This window comes from Brassica rapa, chromosome A05 (assembly GCF_000309985.2).
Source record: "Brassica rapa cultivar Chiifu-401-42 chromosome A05, CAAS_Brap_v3.01, whole genome shotgun sequence".
Taxonomy (NCBI): Eukaryota; Viridiplantae; Streptophyta; class Magnoliopsida; order Brassicales; family Brassicaceae; genus Brassica; species Brassica rapa.
In genome coordinates this window covers 21,402,930-21,427,433 of record NC_024799.2, presented here as the reverse complement: position 1 = coordinate 21,427,433, position 24,504 = coordinate 21,402,930, and the positions used below count along the sequence as shown (strand labels likewise).

Here is a 24,504-nt window from a genome sequence, read left to right as displayed (position 1 = left end):
GGTCTAGGTATGTATCTTCTCTTAATAATATATGTATATTTTAGCTAGTTTTGTATCTTTTGTGCGGTAATGCATCTTGTCATTGTTGTTTTGGCGAACTCAGTATCGTTAGAAGACATCACACGCGATGAAACCAAATGCTTTAGTCCCTTTGATCCAACCCCTTGCGCATTCTCATCATCTGAGTCTAAAGATTTTCTACATGTGATTGATAATAAAGCTCTTCTTGATCCAGTTACTTGTCTTACAAGTTAGGGTCATAAAATATGTCTTATATTACTTCTGTGTTTTTATGACTTAATAACTTGAAGACAAAATGACAAAATGTAAACACATGACTCCAATTAAGGCACAATATGACGAGATGATACCAACAGCAACAAGAAGCGACACCAAAAAAGAAACCAACAACACTTCTAACACTTAGCTCTAATACTCTCCAAGCCGACATCAATAATCTTGCTTATGTCTTTTCATATCAAGAAAGTATTGCTTCAGCTCCATCAGTGAAGCACCATCAGTTCTTTCTTTACCGGCCATGTTTGTTTCATAAACGTTGCGTCCATTGAAAGCCTTGATCCACTACTGCTCGAATCAGTTAACGTGCTTCACCTGTGTTATGTGTTTCTGTCATTACAGGTTTAATTGATGCTACTGCTGGAATCCCATAATTAAACGAACATAGCCATCATAGATTGTTTCTTAGCCAAGGCACCAAATTTTTCCGTATGAGTTTCATCTACCCACTTAAGCACATGGCCTGTACTAAAGAAAGCTCCACATAGATAGAATCTTCTTCCCGGATCTCTTTTATTTTTTATGTCAACACAATTGTCGCTGATCAATATTGACACATCCTAGGTTAAAACATAAGAACTACAATTTGAAAACATGAACCGAAATATTATCTACTTACTAAAACGATATATAGAATAATAATGGAAAAGTATTGGAGAGAACTTACAAGAACCCTAAAACTTTTGATTTGGGGATTTTAGAACGAGAAGAAGAAGAAATAAAAAAGCTTTGACGTTTTTTTCATAAATGAACCACTGCGTTTTGTACTTAACGACGCTTTTAACATCACCGTAGACGGAGGGGTCGAATCGTTAAGGAAAGTAGCTTGAGGGGTTTATTCACTGAATCACTAATTGAGGGGTTTTAACCCGAAATAAACTTAATTGGGGGGCTTTTATGTTAAAAATCCTTTTTTTTAGTCACCCAAAACCATGGAAAAAAATGCTAAATACTTACCCAAAAAACAAAAAATCGTTATAAAACGAGTGAAAAAACAAATTAATTTTTTTTTTTTTCAAATTAATTTCTTTTTAAAAAAAAAAAAAAAACAAATTAATTAGCTGTCTTCGACTTCGTATTCGATAATGGGCTTGGGCCTTTCTCCTATTGGATCATCATCGTTTAGCTCAACAGTGTTATTTAGCCCAAATAATCTTAGATGTAACAAGACATCGTCCTCGTCTCTTTAAATCTCTCAGACTGTCTCTCTCTTCTGCCCCGTTGCGCCACCGTGGTAGCTCGTAAAGTCACGCTCCCGACGCAGCCTCCCCGGTACATCGCTTCGCCGGAGGTTCTTCAGGTAAAAAAGTTTGCTTTCTCTCTGTAGTGAAAATTAGATTGTTGACTATCAATATATATAGGAGATCGATTTGGAAGATACACAAGGTTAGTTCTTTTTTCGTAGCCGTGAAGAGTTTTCTTACATTAGGTTCGGTTTTTTTATTTAGCTGTCCACATTAATTAAAAAAGCTCTCTTTTTACTTTTATTGTGGCACAGCGAAGATTGCTGGTTAGTAGTTTCAGTCACTGCTGAGGTAACAATGGTTGTAGAAACTCTCGACAGTTCCTGTGACGGTTCAAAGAGAAAACATGCCAACGGTGGTGAAGAAACTCACCTCGATGAGCTTAGCAATGGAGACAATGGGGTTTCATCAACCGTGTGTTTAAATCATTGACTTTCCTCTCTTGATGTATTGCCGCTCACGGATTATTTTGGTGGTTGATGTGTCTGTCAATGTACTGTGCAGAAAAGAGCTAGGGTTTCAAGAGGAGAGATGACGTTTCAGGATATCTACGATGCAGATGCATTGCTGAATGAAGAAGATGAGGAGGATGATAGTGATTGGGAGCCTTTGCAGCAGCAGATGATGCCCGTTGAGTTTGTGAAATGGTGTTGCGTCAATTGCACTATGTCGAATCCTGGTGATATGGTCCATTGTCATGTATGTTGTCCTTCCTTTTTCATGTTTGAATACTGTTTTTTTTGCTGCTCTTATCATTACCAATTGTCTGCATACGTATGTGCACAATGTGTATTGGCTAAACATCACTAAAGTTGATTCCTTGATGCAGATATGTGGTGAGCACAAGGAATCTGGCATCCTGAGGCATGGATACTTAGCATCTCCGTTTTTCAAAGACACTGGTCTCGCCGAAGTCGAAGAGAAATGTGGAGGTAGGTGTTAACTTGGTCTAACTTGGAGAACATTATCTAATTTCAAGTAACTCTAGAAATGCTCAACGTCTCTTTTATCTTGATCTCAGGAAGCTCATCTGCAACTAGCTCAACAGCTGTTGGTTTCGACGAGAGAATGTTGCTACACTCTGAAGTAAGACTCTGTTACTGTTTTAGTTTCCTGAGAAATCTGTACGATTTGTTTATCTCCTTGCAAGTGTTTCAATTTTAACGTGTGTTGATGGTATGGTTTAATAAGTTCGAAGTGAAGGCACAACCACATCCCGAGAGACCTGATCGTCTTCGAGCTATAGCTGCTAGTCTTGCCACAGCTGGTACATTGGTTTATTGTCATCCGCATATATCATATCAATACCGTTGAAAGTAATTTTGGGTTGACCACATTTCAAAACTTGCAGGCGTCTTTCCTGGAAGATGCTTGCCTATTCATGCAAGGGAGATCACGAAACAAGAGCTCCAGATGGTGAGCTGCTGCTACTTATTTTGTCTTAGAGACATCTCCAACTGCGAGTATAGTTCGTTTATTTCACAAACAAGTCATTAACTGGTTTATATGTTTCATTTTTAAGGTCCACACTTCAGAGCTTGTTGACGCTGTTAATATCACAAGCCAGCTTCTCTACAGGTTTGAATTTACCTGTAACCGTTCAGTCTTCAGCATGCAAAAACATGCTTGTTTACCTGATTTGTTTGGTTTATTTTTGCTCTCACTGCTCATCTTGTTTTCCCAATGTCTGGCAGCTACTTCACCACTGATACATATGCTAATGAGTATTCAGCACGTGCTGCTAGACTTGCAGCTGGTTTATGCGCTGACCTTGCTACAGAAATTTACTCTGGCCGTGTTAAAAATGGATTCGCTTTGGTATGTCAACATTCACCATAATTTTATAATTCAAAGCTGCTACTACATATATGCTTGAAATTGTAATTACACCATTTCAGCTGTAAGAAATGTTTGATTGAGTCAGGTGAGACCTCCTGGTCACCATGCTGGCATCAAACATGCTATGGGGTTTTGCCTTCACAATAATGCAGCTGTTGCTGCATTAGTAGCTCAGGCAGCAGGGGCAAGGAAGGTGCTGATTGTGGACTGGGTAATGTCAGCTGATAACTCAATGCTTGGTGGTTTTGTAGAACTATAAACTTCTTAGTTCTTGTTATTTGCATCATGTGTTTAGGCTAAATATGAATATATTTTCTCCATTGTTGCAGGATGTCCATCATGGAAATGGAACCCAAGAGATATTCGAGCAAAACAAATCTGTAAGCATCCCTAATCTAATTCTATGGATGTCTTCTCATTAGTTCTTGTAGTGTTTGATGCAGTAAATCATTTTTGTGAATTGACGTTTCCTACACTAATTATTGGGAACAATGGTATAGGTATTGTACATTTCCTTGCACAGGCATGAAGGGGGAAACTTTTATCCTGGTACTGGAGCTGCTGATGAGGTACGTGTGCCGTTCTGTTGTATTCCTTAGTAGACTTAGTTGCCGCAACAATATCCATTTATATTAGTTTTTTTTAGTTTGTATTGTGTGGTGTTAATTTTACTCTCTTGTTTTGACATCTATTGAAGTGTAAGAGAGCAAAAGTTACTAATAATTGATTATGTGGTGCAGGTTGGTACAAATGGTGCTGAAGGTTATTGTGTAAATGTTCCATGGAGTTGTGGTGGAGTTGGTGATAAAGACTACATCTATGCCTTTCAGCATGTGGTTCTACCCATAGGTACAGATTCGTGTTCTGCTTTACCCTTTTGAGTTTGTTTCAATTCTAGACTTTACAAATATTTGGTTTCCATAAACTAGGCTTTGGCTTAGTTGATGATTAATATGCTGAGGAAGTGAACCGATCTTCTGAATGTGCATTCATTCTTTGTTCAGTCTAATTCTAACTGGAGACCTTCCCCTTGCAGCTTCTGCATTTTCTCCAGATTTCGTCATCGTATCAGCTGGGTTTGATGCGGCTAGAGGAGACCCATTAGGATGCTGTGATGTAAGTCTTATATTCTACCGTCTTTTCTTGACAGCTTCTGTAATCAATATTGACTGGTGCACCTCATCAGAGCCATTTCAATATTGGTTTTAAGAGATCAATATTACTCTCATTTTCAGGTAACTCCAGCTGGTTATTCTAGAATGACACAGATGTTGGGTGATATCTGCGGTGGGAAAATGCTTGTTATTCTCGAGGGCGGGTACTTGTTTCTGAATAATCTCTTGTTTTCAAGTGGCAGCTTTTAAAGCTTTTTTTTTTCCTTTGGTCATTATTTGCAGCTACAATCTTCGCTCCATCTCTTCTTCTGCTACAGCAGTGATCAAGGTTAGTCTCTATTTTTCAATCTCCATATGTTTCAACATGGAGACAAAACGTTTATTCATGATCCCTCTTCATTTATTACAAAGGTGCTTCTGGGTGAAAATTCTGAGAACGATGACTTGCCTATAGCTACCACGCCTTCAAAAGCCGGCTTGGAAACTGTTATTGAAGTAATGAATATCCAAATGAAGTTCTGGCCATCACTTGCTACCGCCTACTCCAAATTACTCTCAGAGTGGGAAACACGTCTGATCGAAAACAAAAGTGAGTGATCCTTCCCATATACAATAACTGCATCCTTCTTCATTGCACTTTTCTCCTAATAAAATCTCTCACCTGGTTTTACAGAGAACCAGGTGAAAAGGAAGCTGGTTCGGGTTCCCACTTGGTGGAAATGGGGAAGGAAGAAGTTTATGTACAGGTTTCTATCTGCTCGTATATGACTTCAAGCTGAAAAAGATGGTAGAACACAATCTTCTTAATCCCTCGTAGCAATTGTATTCTAACTCAAAAGTCTTTTAGTACCACGAGAATGCTATGACTGATCTAGATGTCTCGATTCTGTTGAGTATTTCTTTAGCTTTAAGTGGCAGAAAGAATTGTATTATGGAGCTCGTGCTGCTCCTTTGGATTATCTGAGTATCTAACAAACATCTGCCTATAATAACTGCTTACCCGAGATTACGAATCCACAATTTGAGTATTTTTGTTATATAATAGAATGAAAAAAATGTACAAATCTGAACGCTTTATATTCCCTTAAAAATTCGAGTTAAAAATTAATAAATTTCTGTTAAGTAATTGAATCAAAAGTCAACCACCACTAGCCGCTATTTACTAAAACCTTGGTTTAGCCGTAAAACTTCTTCTTCTCCAAGTCACGATAAGAAACGACAAAGAAAAAAAAATGTTCAATTTGTCATCCGTTGGTCACAATTGTAAAATATGTCATATTGCTTAGACAATTTGTTCTCATTTGCTATTTTCTGGTTAGACAATATGTCTCTTGTTATTGGTTAGACAATGCGTGTATTTTTTACTCGTTTCTGGTTTGATAATGTTGCTCTTGTTCGTGGTTAGACAATGTCTATGCATTACTCTTTTCTGATATCCCTTTCAAGGACTCTTTCAAAGTAAAGTAACATTAACCATTGGACAAGAAAATGAAGATATGTTCACAATTCTCGTTCAAAAAAAAAAAAAAAAAAAAAAAAAGATATGTTCACAATTCCACAAAGTAGTAAATAAGTTTGGTTTCTAAAACATGAAATACAACTACATATCCGCAACCTCATCATAGATCTCAGCAGCTAACTTCATACGCGTTGTCGGGATGCACCGGTCAAAAAGTCCTCAAAACCACAACCAATCGCCTTACTCTCAATATACTTTATGGCTTAAACACCACAGTCACCAGGATCCTCATTCCAGGCACACTTTTGAGTTTTGAAATCTTTAGCTGATGTGAACTTTTTTTCCTCAGCCTTGCAGGAACCATCTCACCAGTATCTGAAAAAACCTACATGCCGCATATATGTAACAAAAACCCACACGCAGCATATAGTAAACCCCTAATCTGTTGCAAAACAAAAAGTACTCATACCTCCTATATTTCTCTACGCAGTCATTTTTACAAGACACACCATACCAGAGACATCATCAGTATTCAATGGAACTTGCAGCTCTTTCCCAAAAAAAAACTATGATGATACTGTCCAGCGATTCCTTTGTGGTCCAAAGATAGATTGTATATTTCCAGAAGATTGCTTCTGCATTGTAAAGAGTAAAGTGAACAAAACAAGAAGAACAACTCTTTAAAAAAAAAAAAAACACAAGAAGAACAGTGATTCCTTAAAACCTGAACAACAACAACAACACCCAAACTGATATCGACATATGTAAAGACAAAAAAAAACACTAATATGAACTCTGTGATGAAGAAAATGGAATTCATTGATTCCCAAAATAAATAAATAAATCGAATGGCAGAGACTAACCTTAGATTGCATGAATGGATGATTGAAGCGGATATGAGCTTATAATAGTGTGGAAATCATCGAGAATAAGTGATGAAAGGCTTGAGATCGACGGAACTGTGAATTTCAGAAAGGGGATTTAGGGTTCGTCGACTGGGTTTCGGATTCACTTATCCTATGTGAATCGAATGTTTTAATGGTAGAGTAGAGCGGGTACATGACCAAATTGATGAGCAATCATGTTAAAAAGAAAGAGAATCAAGAGTTTGAAGATTTCACAATTTGGGGATTTAGGGTTCTTGGGGTCACGCGAAAGAGAGTTGTCGTTGGGTTTTACTTTTTTTTTTTTTTTTAAGCTTTTACCTTTTATTTTTGTCAACATAACTGTATTTTTACTCGTGGTTTAGGAGTGTTTATTTTTTAAACTGGCTTAATTAATTTAATGGATTGGGTATTTTGAACTTTAACCCACTTTTTCTTTCTTTCTTTGTTTTTTTATGTTATTTTAGTCATTACATACAAAATGTATGTTATTATAGGTAATTTCCCTTATTATTATTTTTTATTTTACCAATAAAGACTCACCATTCATATTTTTACATCTTAATGTTATTATACTTTAAACCTTTCAATTTCTTAAATACAAAAACAAAATTCAAAGCATCAATCATTCAAATACAAAGAAAATATTTTTTTACTATAGAAATGTAAACTAATGAGCAATTGATATAAGTGCTTTTCGTTTGGATTTCATAGTGTGCTTTAGAGGCTAAAATGGTTACTAAAACTAAGTGTTTAAAAAACTAAACATATAACTAAACTAATTCAATAACCTAATCAGCATATTTAAGTTAAACATACATTTGTCCATTGACCTCTCGGAGGACACTTGTATGATGAGTCAACGGTATCACTAGAGTCGAAACAGCACCCATGTAAACTATATATGTCTTCTTACAAATACGGATTCACAATCAGCATCATCATTTTTGTTTCTTTTTTTGTTGTAAGGTAAAACTGGTTCCTTCAGCCCTTTTTCTATGTGTTGGTGTTCTATAGGACCGACATAAGACTCGACTTGTTAGATATTAAGGATCCTTTATTGCTATTTTCTTTTTAATTTTAATGCAAAAAATAGTTCCAAAAAAAAAAACTATTATCAAGAACTGTCTACAAAATTTAAAATTTATCATGAGCAACATTTAGCTGTGAACTCAAAAAGTATGACATGCAGGGAATAAAAGTGAAATATATCAAGAATCGTTTTCTGTTACAAAAAAAAAAAAATCAAGAATCCTTTACAACTTCTGAAAGTCTTGATTGGATTAGGAAGTAATTCACTTATAACCTTTTACAGAAAGCACTATAATTAAACATAATCTTAGGTAAAAAGAAAAAGAAATCATAATATGAGAGGAGTGAGTTTGATGAGATTCATTCAAGTAGACTTTTAGAGACTTGCAACTCACAACATGAAAAGCATATTCTCACCCACATGGGGATCAACTATTCTGGTAATATGCTCAAATGTTTTTAACTGAAGGTTATGATAGGTTCTTCCTTCCCCAAACACCGAATAAAGTGTATTGAGTAATCACAACCATGAGATATCGCCTATAAAGTTTGGTTGGGTATAAAATAAATGCAAAGATATCATTCCAAGGAACATAATATTTGTTTCTCGACCTTTTCCCTTATGAATAATATATTCTTAGACCATATCAAAGCACTCATTTAGCTAATGTGGGACTCAAAACTGGATATATTCTTAGTTGCAGATACAGTAGTAGTAGCCTACACATTTGTCAATCACAATCTCTATTTATCTTTTTCTATGGCCTTATTCTGTTGAAGATGCAAAGTGTTGATGGTAATATATATGCACGCATAAAACTTTTTGAAAACTCAAGAAGACTAAAAATCATTGAAATAGTTGAGGGTCGAAAGTGTAGAGCAAAGAGAAAAAAAGCAAAGCAATAGAAGTAGAGATGTTCGCTTCTAACATATGTATGAACATATTAATGCAAGCAAACACACATGCATCCGAAAGAATGTTGTAGTTATTAGATCAGACTAGACAGGAAAAAAAATACAAACATAATAATACACAGGAATGGAGGGGCCAAATGGTTTGAGTGTTAAGAAAATGGGACCCTCCAGTAATTTTATACTGTATAGAGAGAATATGGTACTAAACTTGTTGAAGGAGACAATTTGAAAATATTCCTTATCATCTTTGAAAGCAAAACAAATTTTCCAACTAAAACTTTCATTTGTTTGCCATCTTAACAAAGGCTTCTTTACTCGACTGAGTAAAAAAAGTATTTAACATTAGCCAGATAAGCCCTTTTAACATCAGTAACATGTGACTAAAAGTCTTGATAAAATCATTAGACTCATCATAATGTACCTAGAGAAAGAAAATGACTCTATGAACAAGGAACAAAAACAATCCAGACGAATGAAAAGCATTGAGAATGGAAAGTTGGAATAGTGTGTCTTTCAACATAATAAGTTGAATTCAAAATCGACTAGAAACATTTGATGGTAATGTCCGGTTGATCTTCTGTTTGAAGTGCCTGAAGCTTGGCCACTGCGGCTTCTATCTTTGATTTTTTGCTTGCAGGAAATAACGTTAACTTGATCATCATCTTAGATACTACCATGTGTTGCCTAATCAAGAGTGATGCTAAGGCAAACTCTTCCTCTGAACCGCTGAAGTTATGCATCCACACCGTATTTACGCGGAATTCAGCATTGGGGAAATTATTATTATTCTTCCAAGAATCACTTTCTTCCCTAGGAGCATTGTTATCCTGCACAACATATATACATATATATATACCAACAACGTCCATAAATTATGTTATAGTTAAGACAACCTAAAAAGACTTGGTTAATCATGAGGAATCAATCATCAAACATACCTTGAATATGATCTCGAGCTCTATCATTTTACGAGTCCATAAACGTAAGACTTGTCTTAACCTCTCAACTTCTGTCGGATTCATTAGATCCACACGCACCGACAAGGATGCAGTCGGTATCAAAAAATCACCTGATAAGTTGACAAATTCTTCATGCCCAATGCTTTTTTTCTCCTGACATGGAAACAATTTCAAAACTCAACATCAAATGCCAAAATTAATTCCTCGTAAGTACATTAATTCGAAAACAGTATACCTTTGATATATTGTAGCTGATGTGGGGCATGTATTCCCCTGCAACCCAAAAGTTTCTATTGAATTGGAGTTGGGGGGCCGTGAGGAAAAATTCATCTCTCCTAAAATATCTATATGTGATGGCGAGGATTTCTAGACTAGCTGCTGACACTCTAATGCCATCAGCATTTCTGCAACAAGCAACTAGTAGGAGCTTTAATTTCTTGTTCTCAATCTTCAAAGGATCACCATTTTTCTTTGAGAACTTGATGTCTAGTACAAGCACCTCGAGAGAAGAGCAAAATGCGAGTACTCTGTTAAAGACTCCAACCTCGGCCACAATACATGAGAGTTTGAGGGTCTGGAGATTGGAGCAATTGCTGAAGGGAAGTGAGTTTTCAAGATTGTAGAAACCTAGTGAGAGTGACCTAAGGCTTGGATGGGACATGACGTTAGGTGAAATGTCACGAAATCTGTTGAAGTCCTCTAGATCCATAGGAACACAAGGGTGTGGACAATGGTGTGTAAGTGTGAGAACTCTGGTGTGTTTCACGCAAGTTAGTGCTTGAATCCAAGTATTGAGCATTCCATTTACACTTTGGAATGAGTAATGGTCGATTGCACAGCTCTCTAGATGTCCACGGTGATTATCTATAATCTTAGTCATCAGTGTAGCAACTCGATTCGAACCATAAATCGGCTCTTTGGAATTGACAATCCTTGTCATGTCCAAGATTAGGTGAGGTATGTGCTTCCACACGTGTTCCCATCGTTTGGACATAACACTCGTCCTTACCGCTTCTTCTGTGGAAAGTCTCGATAATATCACAAGCAATACATCGTCCGGGAGATTGCTGATCCAATCAACATCATTAACCTGATCATGATATCATAAGCAAAATAGGATGAAGAAATAAAAAAAAAAGTTCTGTAAGAATTTAAAACATCTTCCCAATTTATTCAGGGGTAACTAAAAAACACTCTAAGCCAAAATCCGATGAACATGGAACAAGAACCAAGCAAATATATACTTGCCGCATACATAAAGTTAGAATCAGATTAGACAAATCGAAAACCCTAAACCTAAAGATACATTCCATCCGAACTCAAACTTGTATACCAACGTTACCTGATCAGATGATGATCTCTCCATATTGCTGTGAGATTCTGAAATTCCACTCCGAGTTCTGATTCGGTTGCTGGTTCTGTTCATATTTGTTTATTTATACTTGTTTCTTTCCACAACTTTTCCCCTTTTCCTTTTACTTAGGGGGTTTGTTTTCAATAAGATTTTAATGTTAATTATAGTAAAACAATCTTATTAGTTTTGCTATTTTAATATCATGTTTAAGATTTGTTTAGATGAATTATTATTTTATAATTATCTTTTGTTTAAGGTTTTTTAAAAGAGAATTTATTTTTTTTAAATGGAAAATTAAGATTTAAAAAAAAGAAAATTAGAATTTTTAAAAGAAGGAAAATTAAAAATTTTAAAAGAAGGAAAATTAGGACTTAAGAAAAGGAAATATTATTTAATAAATTATTTTCAAATAGATTTTTAATTTTTTTATTAAAAGTAAAATTATTTTCTAATAGCTTTTTTTTTAAGAAAAAATAGGATTTTTAGAAACTTTTAAGCAACTTGAGAGCTCTAGGAGTTGAATTTCAAATTTTAGACCTAGACATACCAGTTCTAGCATTGTGTCAGCATCTTCTTCTAGTGAACTCTTAGTAAGTAAATGACACGTAAGACCCAGCACCCAAGTCCCAGTTTTCAATCTCACACTTGCAGTCGTCCATTGAAGTACGTAGTGACCGTAGAGGAAGCTAGATAGATGCAAAGATCTGCTTCCGTTATCGTACCTCACTTGGAGTTTCACTTGACGGAGCCTCTCGTACAAACGGAAAATTATTCACGTTGGATATATATAGTGGTTACTGTGTTTAATAGGGCGATGGTGGATAACTTATCCATTACCTGCACACGCAAAGAACATGATCAGTCATGTTAGGACCACGGAACTTCTGATTAAAAATTACGAAACCAAAATCAAATAAATTATAATATAAATACTAAAAACATTTAAAAAAATCATAAAGAAATAGACGAAATTCGCGAAGTCGAGATTTGATCTCTTTCATTAACTCAATAAATCGTCCGTACTGTGTGACGATTTTATGCGATTTTTGAATCCCATGATACAACCGTGATGAGACCGTTTCACAATACCCGAAACAAACAAACTATTACGATATACTCCTAAGACACTTCCTTTTAAAAGAGAAAATCTAAAAAGTATCTTTTAGTGAGAGAAAGTTTCTTTTTCTAGTGAAAGATGATTGTGTGAGTTATGAGATGATCATCTTTGTGAAGTGGAATATGGTTTATTTATAGTGGATCAAGTTTAGCTAACTCGGCCACTAAGTTTTTTAAAATTTTTTTTTTTAAATATTCAAAACTCAATTTACGCAGCTTTGGACTTGTAAAAATGAATCAAATACATTTCCATAACCATTCACATTAATTCAAAATTTTACCCAACCTATTAGACTTATAAAATTCTATTCACACTTCCAATTTGTTACACAAGCTATTGGACTAATAATTAAATTGGTCCAACAGTTACAAGCATTAGTCATTTACTCATTTGTCTCGTTTGATACAAGCAGTGGTCATTGTTACAAGCAATATTCATTAGCAAAACTGTTTTGTTACAAGCAGTAGTTATTGTTACAAGCATTAGTCGTTAGGAAAACTTGTTTGTTACAAGCATTAGTCATGGCTGATCATAATGAAATCGTAACAAACCCTAAGACATTCAAAAAAATTGTTACAACAAAATCATAATCATCAAAATGGTTACCTTCTCTGTAACTTTTGACAATCATTGAAGACATTCGAAAAATTTGATTACATGAAACATATATACTACACAGATATAATGAACGTTTAGACTTCTTTCAAATTCTAAGGGTAGATGTAGTCAAGAGTTTGGTGTGTGCAAGTGCACCATTAAAAACTTGTAATAACTTATATAATCTTCTAAGTCTATGCCCCATAAATACAAAAATATTACAGCCCCAGATCATCTTTAATGATACAAGGGTTCTAATTGGTGATTTATGAAAAAAAAGTTATAACAGGAACCACACGAAATACAACAGGAATGAGATGAAAAAATGAAAAAATGAAAAAGAATAAATTGATTGGAATGAGTAGGAAAATATATTCATTTTGTTCATTCTCAAATTTAATAATTAGTATTTTGTTTTAAAATATCTATGAAAAAGGAATAAAATTATGTAGAATAATATTATCTATAAATGATACTTCTGGTAAAAAAATTAAGGAATAAAGAGAAATTAAATATTCCTTCTCATCCTATGGGAGCCAAATTTGCCAAATAAGTAGATAGAATTGTTAAGATTTTAAATGAAATTTCACATGTAATGAAAAAGGTATGCCATGATGGCTTATTCATTATAGTGTTTTTTTTGGTAAAATATTCATTATAGTGTTTATTATTAATGATACTTAGATCATATATATGATATAAGTAATGATAAAAATCACCCAATTATGGGAACGCTTACAACATTATGGTTGGAATCAATAAAAATATAGACCTTGTTGCAGCAAAAGTTTATCTTCACAATTCCTATTGACATGATAATTGCTGTCACATTTGGATTTTCTTTTTCAATCGTCATTTTCGCTATTTCTCCATCTTTTCCAACCAGTTCTGGCTACTTTGAACTTTTTTTTCTGAAAATTAATTATTTTATATAGTATCCTAAATATTAGTTTTGGAGTACAATAAAAAATTTATTTACTTTATTTGAATACTACACTTGTTACAAAGTAAGCAAGAAATTAAAAACAAAACCAAAGAGAGAGAGAGAAAAGAGAGAAAACGCGTGGGAGGAAAGCACCGACGTCCGGCGGCGCGTATGCGCGCGTGTCGGCACCGGTGGCTCCCTTCTTGTCGATCCATGCTAGGTTTCCCACAGTGCGCGTCGATCTGCTGTCCTATCCGATATATTTTCGGATCTGGACTAGGGTTTTATCGCCGGAAGAGATCTGTCTACGGAGGGTTTCAAACGGCGGTAACCTCCCTTTCTCTGGATTCGTGGTGAGGTAGTAGGACGCGGCTCGTCGTGACAGCTTGTTAGTTTTTTGGGTTGAAGTTAGGGTTTATTCCGGGAGGCGGAGGCTCCGTTAGTTCCGCCGTCGCCGTTCAAGTTTCCGGGGGTGGAGGCTTCTTCAGCTCTGCGTCGCCGGCAAAGTCTCCGGGAGGTAGAGGCTCTCTCAGCTCTGCGTCGTCGGTATCATGCACCGAGGGGTGAAGGCGTCCTGTACCTTTCCCCGTCGACTCTTGCTTTTTCTTCTTCTTCTGCTTAATTTTTAGATTAGTTTTTTAGGGCCTTTGTGTTTGTTTATGGCGTTGGTGATGTTTGAGACCCGTGTGTGCGCTCTCGTTGGAGGAAGAGAGAAGCGTCCGTATCAAGATGGTGATGTTCTGTGAGCCGATGTTGTTACTCTGGTGTGTGCTTGAACGGTGGTGGTGATGATCTCGCTCCGGCGATTGATCTCGCCGGTAAAGATTACACTAGAGTAAAAGACGGCGGTGGTGAAGAGTGTGTGTAGGTCATGGGATCCGGTTTGTCACGGTGAGGCATGTTCCTGTAGTGGCCGGTGAGACGCGTCCGTTCTCCGACGTAAGTGCTCCCGGTGGTGGCGACGTTTTGCGGGTTTGCTTCTCGAGGTAGGGCGAACCGCGAGTCGGCGAGTTTGGTTTCGAGGGTAACGGGCTTGGGCCTAAGCGGGTTGGTTCGTTTAAGTTGGGCTTTGTGTTTGGGCCTTTAGGTCTTTGTAACTCACTTTAGGCTTCGGCCTTTTTTGCTAATCTAATTCAGTTGGGAAAAAAAAATACAAAGTAAGCAAGAAAAAATATATTAAAATTGGATATATGTCATTTGAATTACGTAAGAGGATATACAACATCAGGAAAAATATTATTCAAGTCTATTTTTCAAAATATTTCATTTGTTTTCAAATTGAACAAAGTTAGACAACAAAATAAATGTTTATATATCACCACTATAATAAATTAATTAATATTAGTTTATAAATAAATGAAAATGAATGAGATAATAGGTTGAAATCAAGCATTTTCCCAAAAAAGTTTCATATCATACATATATTCATTTGTTTAACAAAACAAATACTTTTTGAAAAAATAAAAATACTTTTTTCATAATATATGAATATCTATCCAAGAGACATTAATTTATTTTATGAAAGTTTTTTTATTTATTTATATACTTTTCCGCCATACAAATTTGAAAATTATTTACTTAAAATTTTTCTTTTCGCATTTTAAAATTTTGAAAATTATTATAAGTCAATTATATAGTACCCAAAGTTTAAAAAATTACATATTACTAAATAAGTAATGTTCCAACTCCGAATATTTTGCTTAAAAATACATGTGCCTATATACATACTAGTTTTACAAGTGATTTTTTTTAATTAATTTCATAATAGTGTAGGAATTAAAACCAACACAACATGAATGAAACTAAATATATTTTAAAATTAGAGTGATTATGCTCAATACCCCAAATAGAAGATAAAATCTGCAAAGTACCTTTTGTGACAAAATAAAAAAAAAATCTGCAAAGTACCTATGACAAAACATAAATGGTTCCAGCTATGCACTTTGTTACTTGATGTTCCAAAATTGCCCTTCTTCTGTTCTGACACAAAATCAGTAACGTACTCTGACGCTGTTGTTGGCAGGAATTTGTAGCAGTGTGACTATTCAAGGTTGTAGGTGTGGCTGTAGAAGAGTTTTTGTCCGTATGTTGCTTAAACTAATTTTCGACCGCAAGATTGTAATTGATATTTCATGTATTTAAATAAATAAAAAAGAGAGATTCATTTGATATCATCAAAATTTTAATGTTTTATCTTTTCAACGTCTTTTTTTAAATCTCTCAAATACAACAATAACTATGCTATCGCCATTAATCTTTCGATGGTCATCCTTATCTCGTTTCTGTCATTGATAGACCAATTCCATTAAAATTAGATTTTACATGTATACTAGTGAGTAATGATATCAAAGTAAGTCATGCGTCCCACAAATCTCTCTGTTTGTTAGTCTCAAACGAGAGTAACTACAAGCATATGAAAAGAAATATTTTTGGGAATGAAGATCTTTGCAATCTGTCTAAAATCTACAAAGAACACATACAAGTTTCAGTGTAATGGATAGCCACTAAAACATACTATATAAACATATTTGTATGGTTATTGATATACTGAAAGTTAGTATACAATGTTAGTTGTTATATAAAATGTTAGCGTATAAACTTTTTAATAGCCGACAACACAAAAAGTATCATTAACATATCTTATGAACATATGAGTCTTATGTAGTTGAAAATAGAATGTTAACCTTGAATATTAGATGCTAAAAATAATATTAGCGTCTAAATTTACTATTAAACTATAATATTAGTATGTAAGTTGTATTATAATCATATATCTTTTAATGTTAAAATAATAAAGAAAAGGTTGGAGGCATATTTTATACTTTTAAATAATCAATATTGTTAAACGATACAATTATAGTTAGAAGCAAAATTTTATAGTTGACAATAATCCATATTGTGTGATTTTGAGGTATTGGTTATGTCTCAACTGGTGTCTCCCTCTCTCTCTCTCTCTTCTTTCTACATTTTTCATTTTTGTTTTTTTCTCGGTGCGTAAAGAATTTCTCTGCATTGTATTATCAAAGCAAGCAATGCTATGACATGTCGACAAGTCCAAGTTCTACAAATTATTTTACAAGTAAATACTAGAGATTGAATTACAGGTTTTGTTAAAAAACTATGTATCTGAAGGAGCGGAAGTACCTTTAGTAACCGATAACGCGAAGGTAACGTTGAATTCTGAGAATACCCGTTAGCTAAGCCTTCTTAAAGCCGTTGAATTCTTAGAGAATGCCCGGAAGTAAGGATTCAAGAGTTTGTTAACACAAAAGCTCTAGTTTATTAATTCAATGATTCAAAAAGTTGTGTCTCTCACAAGCCAAGAGATCACAATATATATAGGGACATAAGTCCTAAAAAATAAAGGAAAACCTAAACGTAAGCTAAAAAGGAAAACATAGATATCTTAGAAAAGGAAATAAGAAAACCAAAGCTCAAGGGTTTTAGGATGTACGCTACATCAGGTCCCCTCCCTTACGAGAGATTCGTCCACGAATCCGGATAGCAAGTCATCATCAGGCTCGTACTTGAACAGGTGCCGGACGTTAAAAACATCTGCAGTATGAACATGTGGGGGCAAAGCAAGGCGATAGGCATTGGGATTAATCTTCTCAATGATTTCAACCGGACCTATTTTGCGCGCCTTTAATTTGTTGTACTGACCCACGGGATATCTTTCCTTGGTGAGAACAGCCTAAACAGAATCGCCAACTTGAAAATGCACTTCCCTGCGATGCTTGTCTGCTGCACGTTTATACTTGACGGTCGTTCCTTGCAAGTTATCTTGTGCTTTAAGATGGGTGTTGGAGATCTCGTCGATAAGTTCAATAGCACGACCATGGAACTCGCCAGGTTGGGGAAGAGGAGTCAACGACAAAGGTCCCCGCGGTATCACTCCATAAACAACTTTAAAAGGGCTGAACCCAAGGCTTCTATTAGTTGCATGATTGTGAGCAAATTCTGCCTGGCACAAAAATGAATCCCAAGAGCGGAGATTATCACCGACCAAACACCGTAACATATTTCCTAAGCTCCGATTTGTAACCTCTGTTTGACCATCCTTTTGTGGATGGTAAGCAGAGCTCATGTCCAAAGATGTCTTAAAGAGCTTCCAAAGGGATCGCCAAAAGTGACTAATGAACCTAGAATCGCGATCTGAAACGATAGACGTAGGGAGGCCGTGAAGCCTATAAATTTCTCGAAAGAAAAGCTGAGCAACCTGCACGGCATCTGTAGTCTTCTTGCAAGGAATAAAATGCGCCATTTTTGAAAATCGATCAACCACAACGAAAATAGAATCATTCCCCCGTTGAGTTCGAGGAAGTCCGAGAACGAAGTCCATGCTGATATCGCTCCATGGCTGCGTTGGAACTGGTAAAGGAAGATAAAGGCCAGCGTTGGAAGCATGGCCTTTGCCTTGCTGACACGCCATACAACGAGTCACGAACCTCTCTACATCACGTCGAAGTGTTGGCCAAAAATAAGATTTGGAGACAAGTTTAAGTGTTCGATCCCGTCCCACATGACCTTCGCTATGTAACTCTTTAATGATTTGTAAACGAAGGCTGCACTCAGGAACGCACAAACGATTGTCTTTGAAGACAAACCCGTCAACCAAAGAGAAGTCAGAGCGCACCCCGTGCGTAAGATCCAACCATATCGCACCAAAGAAAGGATCCAGCGGATAGAGGTCTGCCAAAAGGTCGAACCCGAGGACTGAAACCCGCGAGGTAGCGACCAGAGCATGACGTCGACTCAGCGCGTCTGCCACTTTGTTGAGCTTCCCGGACTGATGTTTAATAACAAATGTAAACTGTTGCAAGTATGCAGTCCACGATGCATGTCGAGATGAGATTTTGTCTTGTGTGCCCAAATACTTTAAGGCAACATGATCGGTGAACAACACAAACTCTTTGTGGGCGAGATAGTGCCGCCAATGTTTGACTGCTTGTACCACCGCATAGAACTCCACATCATAAGTGCTGTACCTACTACGTGCACCGGCTAACTTCTCACTGTAATAAGCAATAGGACGACCATGCTGGCTCAGAACAGCTCCGATTCCCAATTTCGAGGCATCACAGTGTAATTCAAAAGGGGCGTCAAAATCAGGTAACACAAGTATTGGGGCCGTCGTCAACTTCGTTTTGATCAATGAAAAGGCAGCATCGGCTTCCTTAGTCCATGAGAAAGAGACATTCTTCATACAATCCGTAATTGGTGCCATAATAGCACTAAAACTGTGAACGAAGCGTCGATAAAAGGAAGCTAAACCATGAAAACTCCGGACCTCAGAAATCGTTTTTGGTATCGGCCAGGAAGCCACAGCCTCAACTTTCTGCGGATCTACCCTCAACCCTGCTGCCGAAACTACATAGCCAAGGAATAAAACCTCCGATGTGCCGAAGTCACACTTCTGTCGTGCGATAAAAAGCTTCTCCTTACGAAGTGCTAGTAAGACTTCTCGCAGGTGTAACAAGTGGTCCTCCAAGGTGGTGCTAAAAATCAGAATGTCATCGAAATAGACAACCACGAACCTCCCTATGAAAGGCCGAAGGGCTTGATTCATGACTCTCATGAACGTACTTGGTGCGTTTGATAGCCCGAACGACATTACTAGCCATTCAAACAGTCCTTCTCGCGTCTTAAAAGCTGTTTTCCATTCATCACCCGTAGGCCTGGGATTTTTATCCATAACCGAATACCCGAACCGGAACCGATCCGAAATGGACCGGTTCGGTTCGGTTTCGGTCCTAGACAATTTATCCGATGGATATTAGTGTTAATTATCCATGGGTATCGGTTCGGTTTTGGTTTTTACCCGAAACCGAACGGGTACCCGTTTAACCCGAATTCTATGTTTAAAAAACATAGATTTGTATCTTCTGAGGGTCGAACCCGGGTTGGATAGGCAAAGCAACAACTGTTATACCACTAGACTAGTTCAACTTTGTTGTATTTAATACATGTTACTAATATATATACGATTTCTATTTACTTTTCCTTAAAAAAATAAAATAAAAAAATAAAAAACTGGTATATAATTATTTTATTTTGCAAATATTTATATAATTCACATAAGAAACGGGTATCCGGAACCGACCCGAAACCGGTAGTACCCGATCCGAAATCCGAACCGAAATCTACTAAGTACTCATTGGGTATAGAATTCATTTATCCGAAAAACCCAGACCCGATCGGTTCCTATCCGAACCCGAACCGAATATTCGAAATCCCAGCCCTAATCACCCGGACGGATACGAATTTGATGATAGCCGCTTTTAAGATCGAGTTTAGTAAAAATTGATGCTTTACCGATCTGATCCAGTAAGTCATCAAGGCGAGGGATAGGAAACCTGTAACAGGTCGTGATTTTGTTGATAGCTCTGCTGTCAACGCACATTCGCCAGGAACGATCTTTCTTTGGTATCAACAAAGCCGGTACGGCGCAGGGGCTCAAGCTTTCCCGTACGTAACCTTTGTTAAGTAAATCCTCTACTTCCCGACGAAGTTCCTCGTGCTCTTCAGGACTCATCCGGTAATGTGCCCGATTTGGTAAAACCGCATTAGGTACAAGATCAATTTGATGTTGTATATCACGAAGTGGCGGCAAACCAGCTGGGAGGTCAGTCGGAAAAAGATCGTCGAACTCTTTCAATAGTGGCAAAAAGGCAGGTGGCGCTGGTTGCTGTTGTATTGTTGCTGGAGACGTTGCAACCAGAGCAAAGATAGGACGTGAAGCACGCAGCTCGAGTTCAAATTGTGCTCTCGAGATAATCAACAAGTTTTGCTTGGATTCTGGTTGTTGTTGGCTGGTGCTGGTCGTGAGGTCTTTCTCGGGTGACGGTAGTAACGTAATTTTCCGACCTTGGAATATAAACGAATGAGTATTGGTTTTGCCGTTGTGAATAACCTCGCGATCGTACTGCCAAGGACGTCCAAGGATTATGTGTGATACGTCCATTGGAGCTATATCACAATAAAAGGTGTCTTTGTAGAAGGATCCTATGGTAAAAGTAACTGAAGTTCGTTTGGAGACGAAGACCTCAGCTCCTGTCTGCATCCACAAGAGACGGTATGGGTGTGGGTGGGCTTCGGATGGGAGTGCTAATTTTCGCACTGCTTCCTCTGAGATGACGTTAGCGGAACAACCAGAGTCGACCACAAATCGACATATTTTACCCTTGACCGTGCAAGTCGAACTGAACAATGAAGTTCGTTGCCATGCCTCACTTGTTTTAGGAGCGAAGCAGTTGCGACGTAACATGAGCATGGTGCCGGTGTCGCCTGCGACCTGTTCCTCGTCGAGCTCCTCTAGTTGCTCGTCCTCGTCGTCATAGATAGGGTCTCCAGTGACCTCTGTTTCTGTGGCGAGTAGACCACGACGTCCTAAGGTCGGACAAGCAGTTTGAATATGACCTCTTTCACCGCAAGTGAAACAGCGTAGGGCGTTTGGTCGTGAGGGTCTGCCTTCGACGTGTGTTGTGTTATTGTCCGTTGCTCGAGCAGGGTTCTGTGTGGTCTGTGTAGCATCACGACTCGCAGATAGTTTGGTTTCGTCTGTTGTCGTCGTGTGTGGTTTTGAGTTGTTGTTCCATGAATTGGTGCTGTAGCGATTTTGTTGTTCCACCAGGAGTGCTCGTTGTCGTGCTTCAGAAACTGAACTCGGGTCAAATTGATGAAGCATCGTCTGAAGTTGAGTTCGTAACCCTGCAATATAACGTGCCACTAGCTGGTCCTCGGAATCCTGTATGTCTATCCGAGTGAGCATCTGATAAAATTCATTCGAATAGTCTTCTACGGAACGCGAGCCTTGACGAATGTTGTGGAATTTTTGCAAAAGAAGACTCTCATAGTTGTAGGGAATGAATGTCTTGCGCATATGTTTTTTTAACTTATCCCATGATGAGATCTTCTCTTTCCCTCGTCGAGTACGTGATAGTTTTAGTTGACTCCACCATGCGGCGGCATGACCACGGAAACGAGTTGTGACAAGAGGTACTCTCTTCTGCTCCGGGACGTCTTTGAATTCAATGAATTCTTCGACAGTTACAAACCAGTCGAGTAAGTCCTCAGGTTGCGAACCGCCGTGAAACTCAGGGATATCAATCTTTAAACCCGAAGTCCAGCGAGGTGCATCGTCACGATGGTGCTGTCGATGATGATGTTGATGACGAGGTTGATCCCCGAATGGGTTGTCCAGGTCGTCGTCTTCCTGTTCTTCGAAAACAGGGCTGTGGTTGCGGTTTTGTCTCTGCGTCGGGTTTGCGATTGGTGCGTTTGCTGCGTTTTTCGTAAGCGCGGCTTGAACTCCGGCTTGAACTCCAGTCTGAATTGATTCAGCCAAGGTTCTGCGGATTTCATCATGAAAATTTTCCTGGAAATCTTCCAGGAATTGTTGAAAGTGTGTCCAGTCATTAGCTGGTTCTTTGCCCGGTCGAGGAGCCATCACAAGATCGAAAAACAATGATAGGAATCGAAGTTCAAAGTCTCTGATACCAACTGAAGGAGCGGAAGTACCTTTAGTAACCGATAACGCGAAGGTAACGTTGAATTCTGAGAATACCCGTTAGCTAAGCCTTCTTAAAGCCGTTGAATTCTTAGAGAATGCCCGGAAGTAAGGATTCAAGAGTTTGTTAACACAAAAGCTCTAGTTTATTAATTCAATGATTCAAAAAGTTGTGTCTCTCACAAGCCAAGAGATCACAATATATATAGGGACATAAGTCCTAACAAATAAAGGAAAACCTAAACGTAAGCTAAAAAGGAAAACATAGATATCTTAGAAAAGGAAATAAGAAAACCAAAGCTCAAAGGTTTTATGATGTACGCTACATCAGTATCAAACAACATATAAGCTAATAAACTATTTATCTGCTACACAATCATATATTAGTTAAGGGCAAGTCTCTTGTAACATCTAACAAACCAGTTATCGGTTCTTTGCGTCGGCTAACAAAATATGTATCAGTTAAAAGATCATTGATCACATAACAAAATATTTATCAAACCATTTGTTTTTTTTTTCTTTGTATGAAAGAATGTATCAACCTAAACGTTTATCAGATAACAAATTATATACCATCTAACAAACAATATACCAAAAAGGCACAAAGTAAGAAATGATGTATTAGCTAACAAATGATGTGTTAGGTAACAAACTATAATACATGTTTTTCTAATGATCACAATTATGTATAACATGTTACAAAAATCAATAACATACATAATAAAATAACTAGATTTTGACCCGTGCAACCGCACGGGTGTTTGTTTTCACTTTTCTATACATAAATTATTGTTTTAGAACATAAGTGGTATATATTTTTAATGTTAATCATATACTTAAATATTTATATAACTATTTCAAATACAATAATTTTATAATTTACATGTTATAATTAATTAATTGTTTAAACCTTATGTATTTGCCACTTCTTATTATATATTTATCTTATTGTATTTGCATTTATTTATTAAGCAAATTAATATATTCAAGAGAAAATATATTTAAAAAATATTTTGTATTTAATTTATGCTAAATTATGACCCGTATTTCAAAACTGAATTTCTTTTTACCAATATTTTTATGCTTATTCATTTTAGATAATTTATTATTGTATATATAAAAGTGTAAGATATGTTAATTTTTAGACATGAATTATATAATTTGTTAATTTTAAGTCGTTCTATCATCATATTATATTTTAAATAAATAGTTTATATTTATGAAAATAAAATTTATAAATTTATCAATTGAATATAATTTTATCATATTTATTTTAGTATAATAATTATATTTTAATATGATCATGACTATAAAAGTAGATAAAATAGGATATAATTTATTTATTTTCATTTCTAAACGATAACTTAAAATACATTAAGTTATTGTTTAAATATTACACAGATTTATTAGAATTTTAAAAATATAATATATAAATATATATTATATTTAAAATGAAAATATATTATGATTAAAGTAGTTACAAAGATTTTATATTATTAACTTTAAAGAAATACATGTTAATTTTTATACATGTATTATATAGTTTGATAATGTTAACCCATCTTACCAACATATTATATTTTATTTTTGAACATAAATATTTTATAATTACGAAAATAAAATATATATAAATATATATATTTAATACAATTTTATTATATTTAGCTCAATATAATAATTTTAATATAATATGATTGATTATGATTATATAATAACTAAAATATTATAGATTTTTTATTTTTCATTTCATATAACTGAATATATTAATGTATAATAATATTTAAACTAATTTCGAAATTAGTGAAAATATTTAAATATAATTTCAAAAATGAAGATCTTGTAAAAATCTTTTTAAACAGATTTGTTAGAATTTTAAAATAAATATATTTATATTTAAAATGAAAAGATATCAAAAGATACTATGATTAAAATATTTTAAAAATTATATTTATTATTAGTCTGAATTAAAATATAGTATGAATTTCTATGAATAGGTCCATTAGGTCCATTTTTAAAAAAATCACACATGAATCAAGGTTGTGACTTCTGTTTTAATATATAAGATAAGGTATCTACAACGAAACATGTATCAGACAACAAAAAATGTATCATCTAATAAATTATGTATCAAGCATAATGTTAACCATAGCGAAAATAAAATGATAAACTTGGTCGCCTCCTCTTCGGCTCCGGCTTCGATTTTAGCTGCTTGAGAAGAGATTTCATCAACTGCTCTTACTTTGGAACGGTACAGCTAT

The 24,504-nt window shown here is 36.0% G+C and overlaps 3 protein-coding genes across 9 annotated transcripts; 1 reads left to right on the top strand and 2 right to left on the bottom strand.

The window, feature by feature from the left end:
- Positions 1 to 1,448: 1,448 nt before the first annotated feature.
- On the top strand, positions 1,449 to 5,523 carry LOC103869555 (histone deacetylase 15). Of its 2 annotated transcripts, none has more exons than XM_009147635.3 (18): positions 1,449 to 1,597; positions 1,796 to 1,955; positions 2,046 to 2,240; positions 2,371 to 2,473; positions 2,563 to 2,627; positions 2,733 to 2,808; positions 2,893 to 2,957; positions 3,064 to 3,119; positions 3,236 to 3,359; positions 3,466 to 3,591; positions 3,710 to 3,760; positions 3,881 to 3,949; positions 4,121 to 4,229; positions 4,417 to 4,496; positions 4,616 to 4,698; positions 4,778 to 4,823; positions 4,907 to 5,084; positions 5,169 to 5,523. In XM_009147635.3, exons 2-18 carry the CDS (start codon positions 1,839 to 1,841, stop codon positions 5,261 to 5,263), a joined length of 1,638 nt encoding a protein of 545 aa, XP_009145883.2. In that variant the 5' UTR covers positions 1,449 to 1,597; positions 1,796 to 1,838; the 3' UTR covers positions 5,264 to 5,523. The 2 variants fall into 2 exon arrangements, with proteins under 2 accessions (XP_009145883.2, XP_009145884.2); XM_009147636.3 differs by having other exon boundaries at positions 1,465 to 1,597; positions 1,801 to 1,955.
- Positions 5,524 to 6,032: 509 nt separating this feature from the next.
- LOC103869552 (F-box protein At1g80960) lies at positions 6,033 to 23,117 on the bottom strand. 6 transcript variants are annotated; one of them, XM_033291170.1, is made up of 7 exons: positions 22,258 to 23,117; positions 11,087 to 16,881; positions 9,980 to 10,834; positions 9,724 to 9,897; positions 6,818 to 9,612; positions 6,424 to 6,589; positions 6,297 to 6,339 (listed from the first exon to the last, which is right to left on the bottom strand). In XM_033291170.1, the coding sequence occupies exons 2-5, from the start codon at positions 11,168 to 11,170 to the stop codon at positions 9,328 to 9,330; spliced, it is 1,398 nt and encodes a 465-aa protein (XP_033147061.1). In that variant the 5' UTR covers positions 11,171 to 16,881; positions 22,258 to 23,117; the 3' UTR covers positions 6,297 to 6,339; positions 6,424 to 6,589; positions 6,818 to 9,327. The 6 variants fall into 6 exon arrangements, with proteins under 6 accessions (XP_033147062.1, XP_033147061.1, XP_009145882.1 ...); XM_009147634.3 differs by lacking the exon at positions 22,258 to 23,117 and having other exon boundaries at positions 11,087 to 11,162; positions 11,646 to 17,405; XM_033291171.1 differs by lacking the exon at positions 22,258 to 23,117 and having other exon boundaries at positions 6,033 to 6,329; positions 11,087 to 17,405.
- On the bottom strand, positions 19,979 to 22,186 carry LOC108871901. The gene has a single exon (XM_018658931.1). The coding sequence runs from the start codon at positions 22,184 to 22,186 to the stop codon at positions 19,979 to 19,981; it is 2,208 nt and encodes a 735-aa protein (XP_018514447.1).
- Positions 23,118 to 24,504: the final 1,387 nt, after the last annotated feature.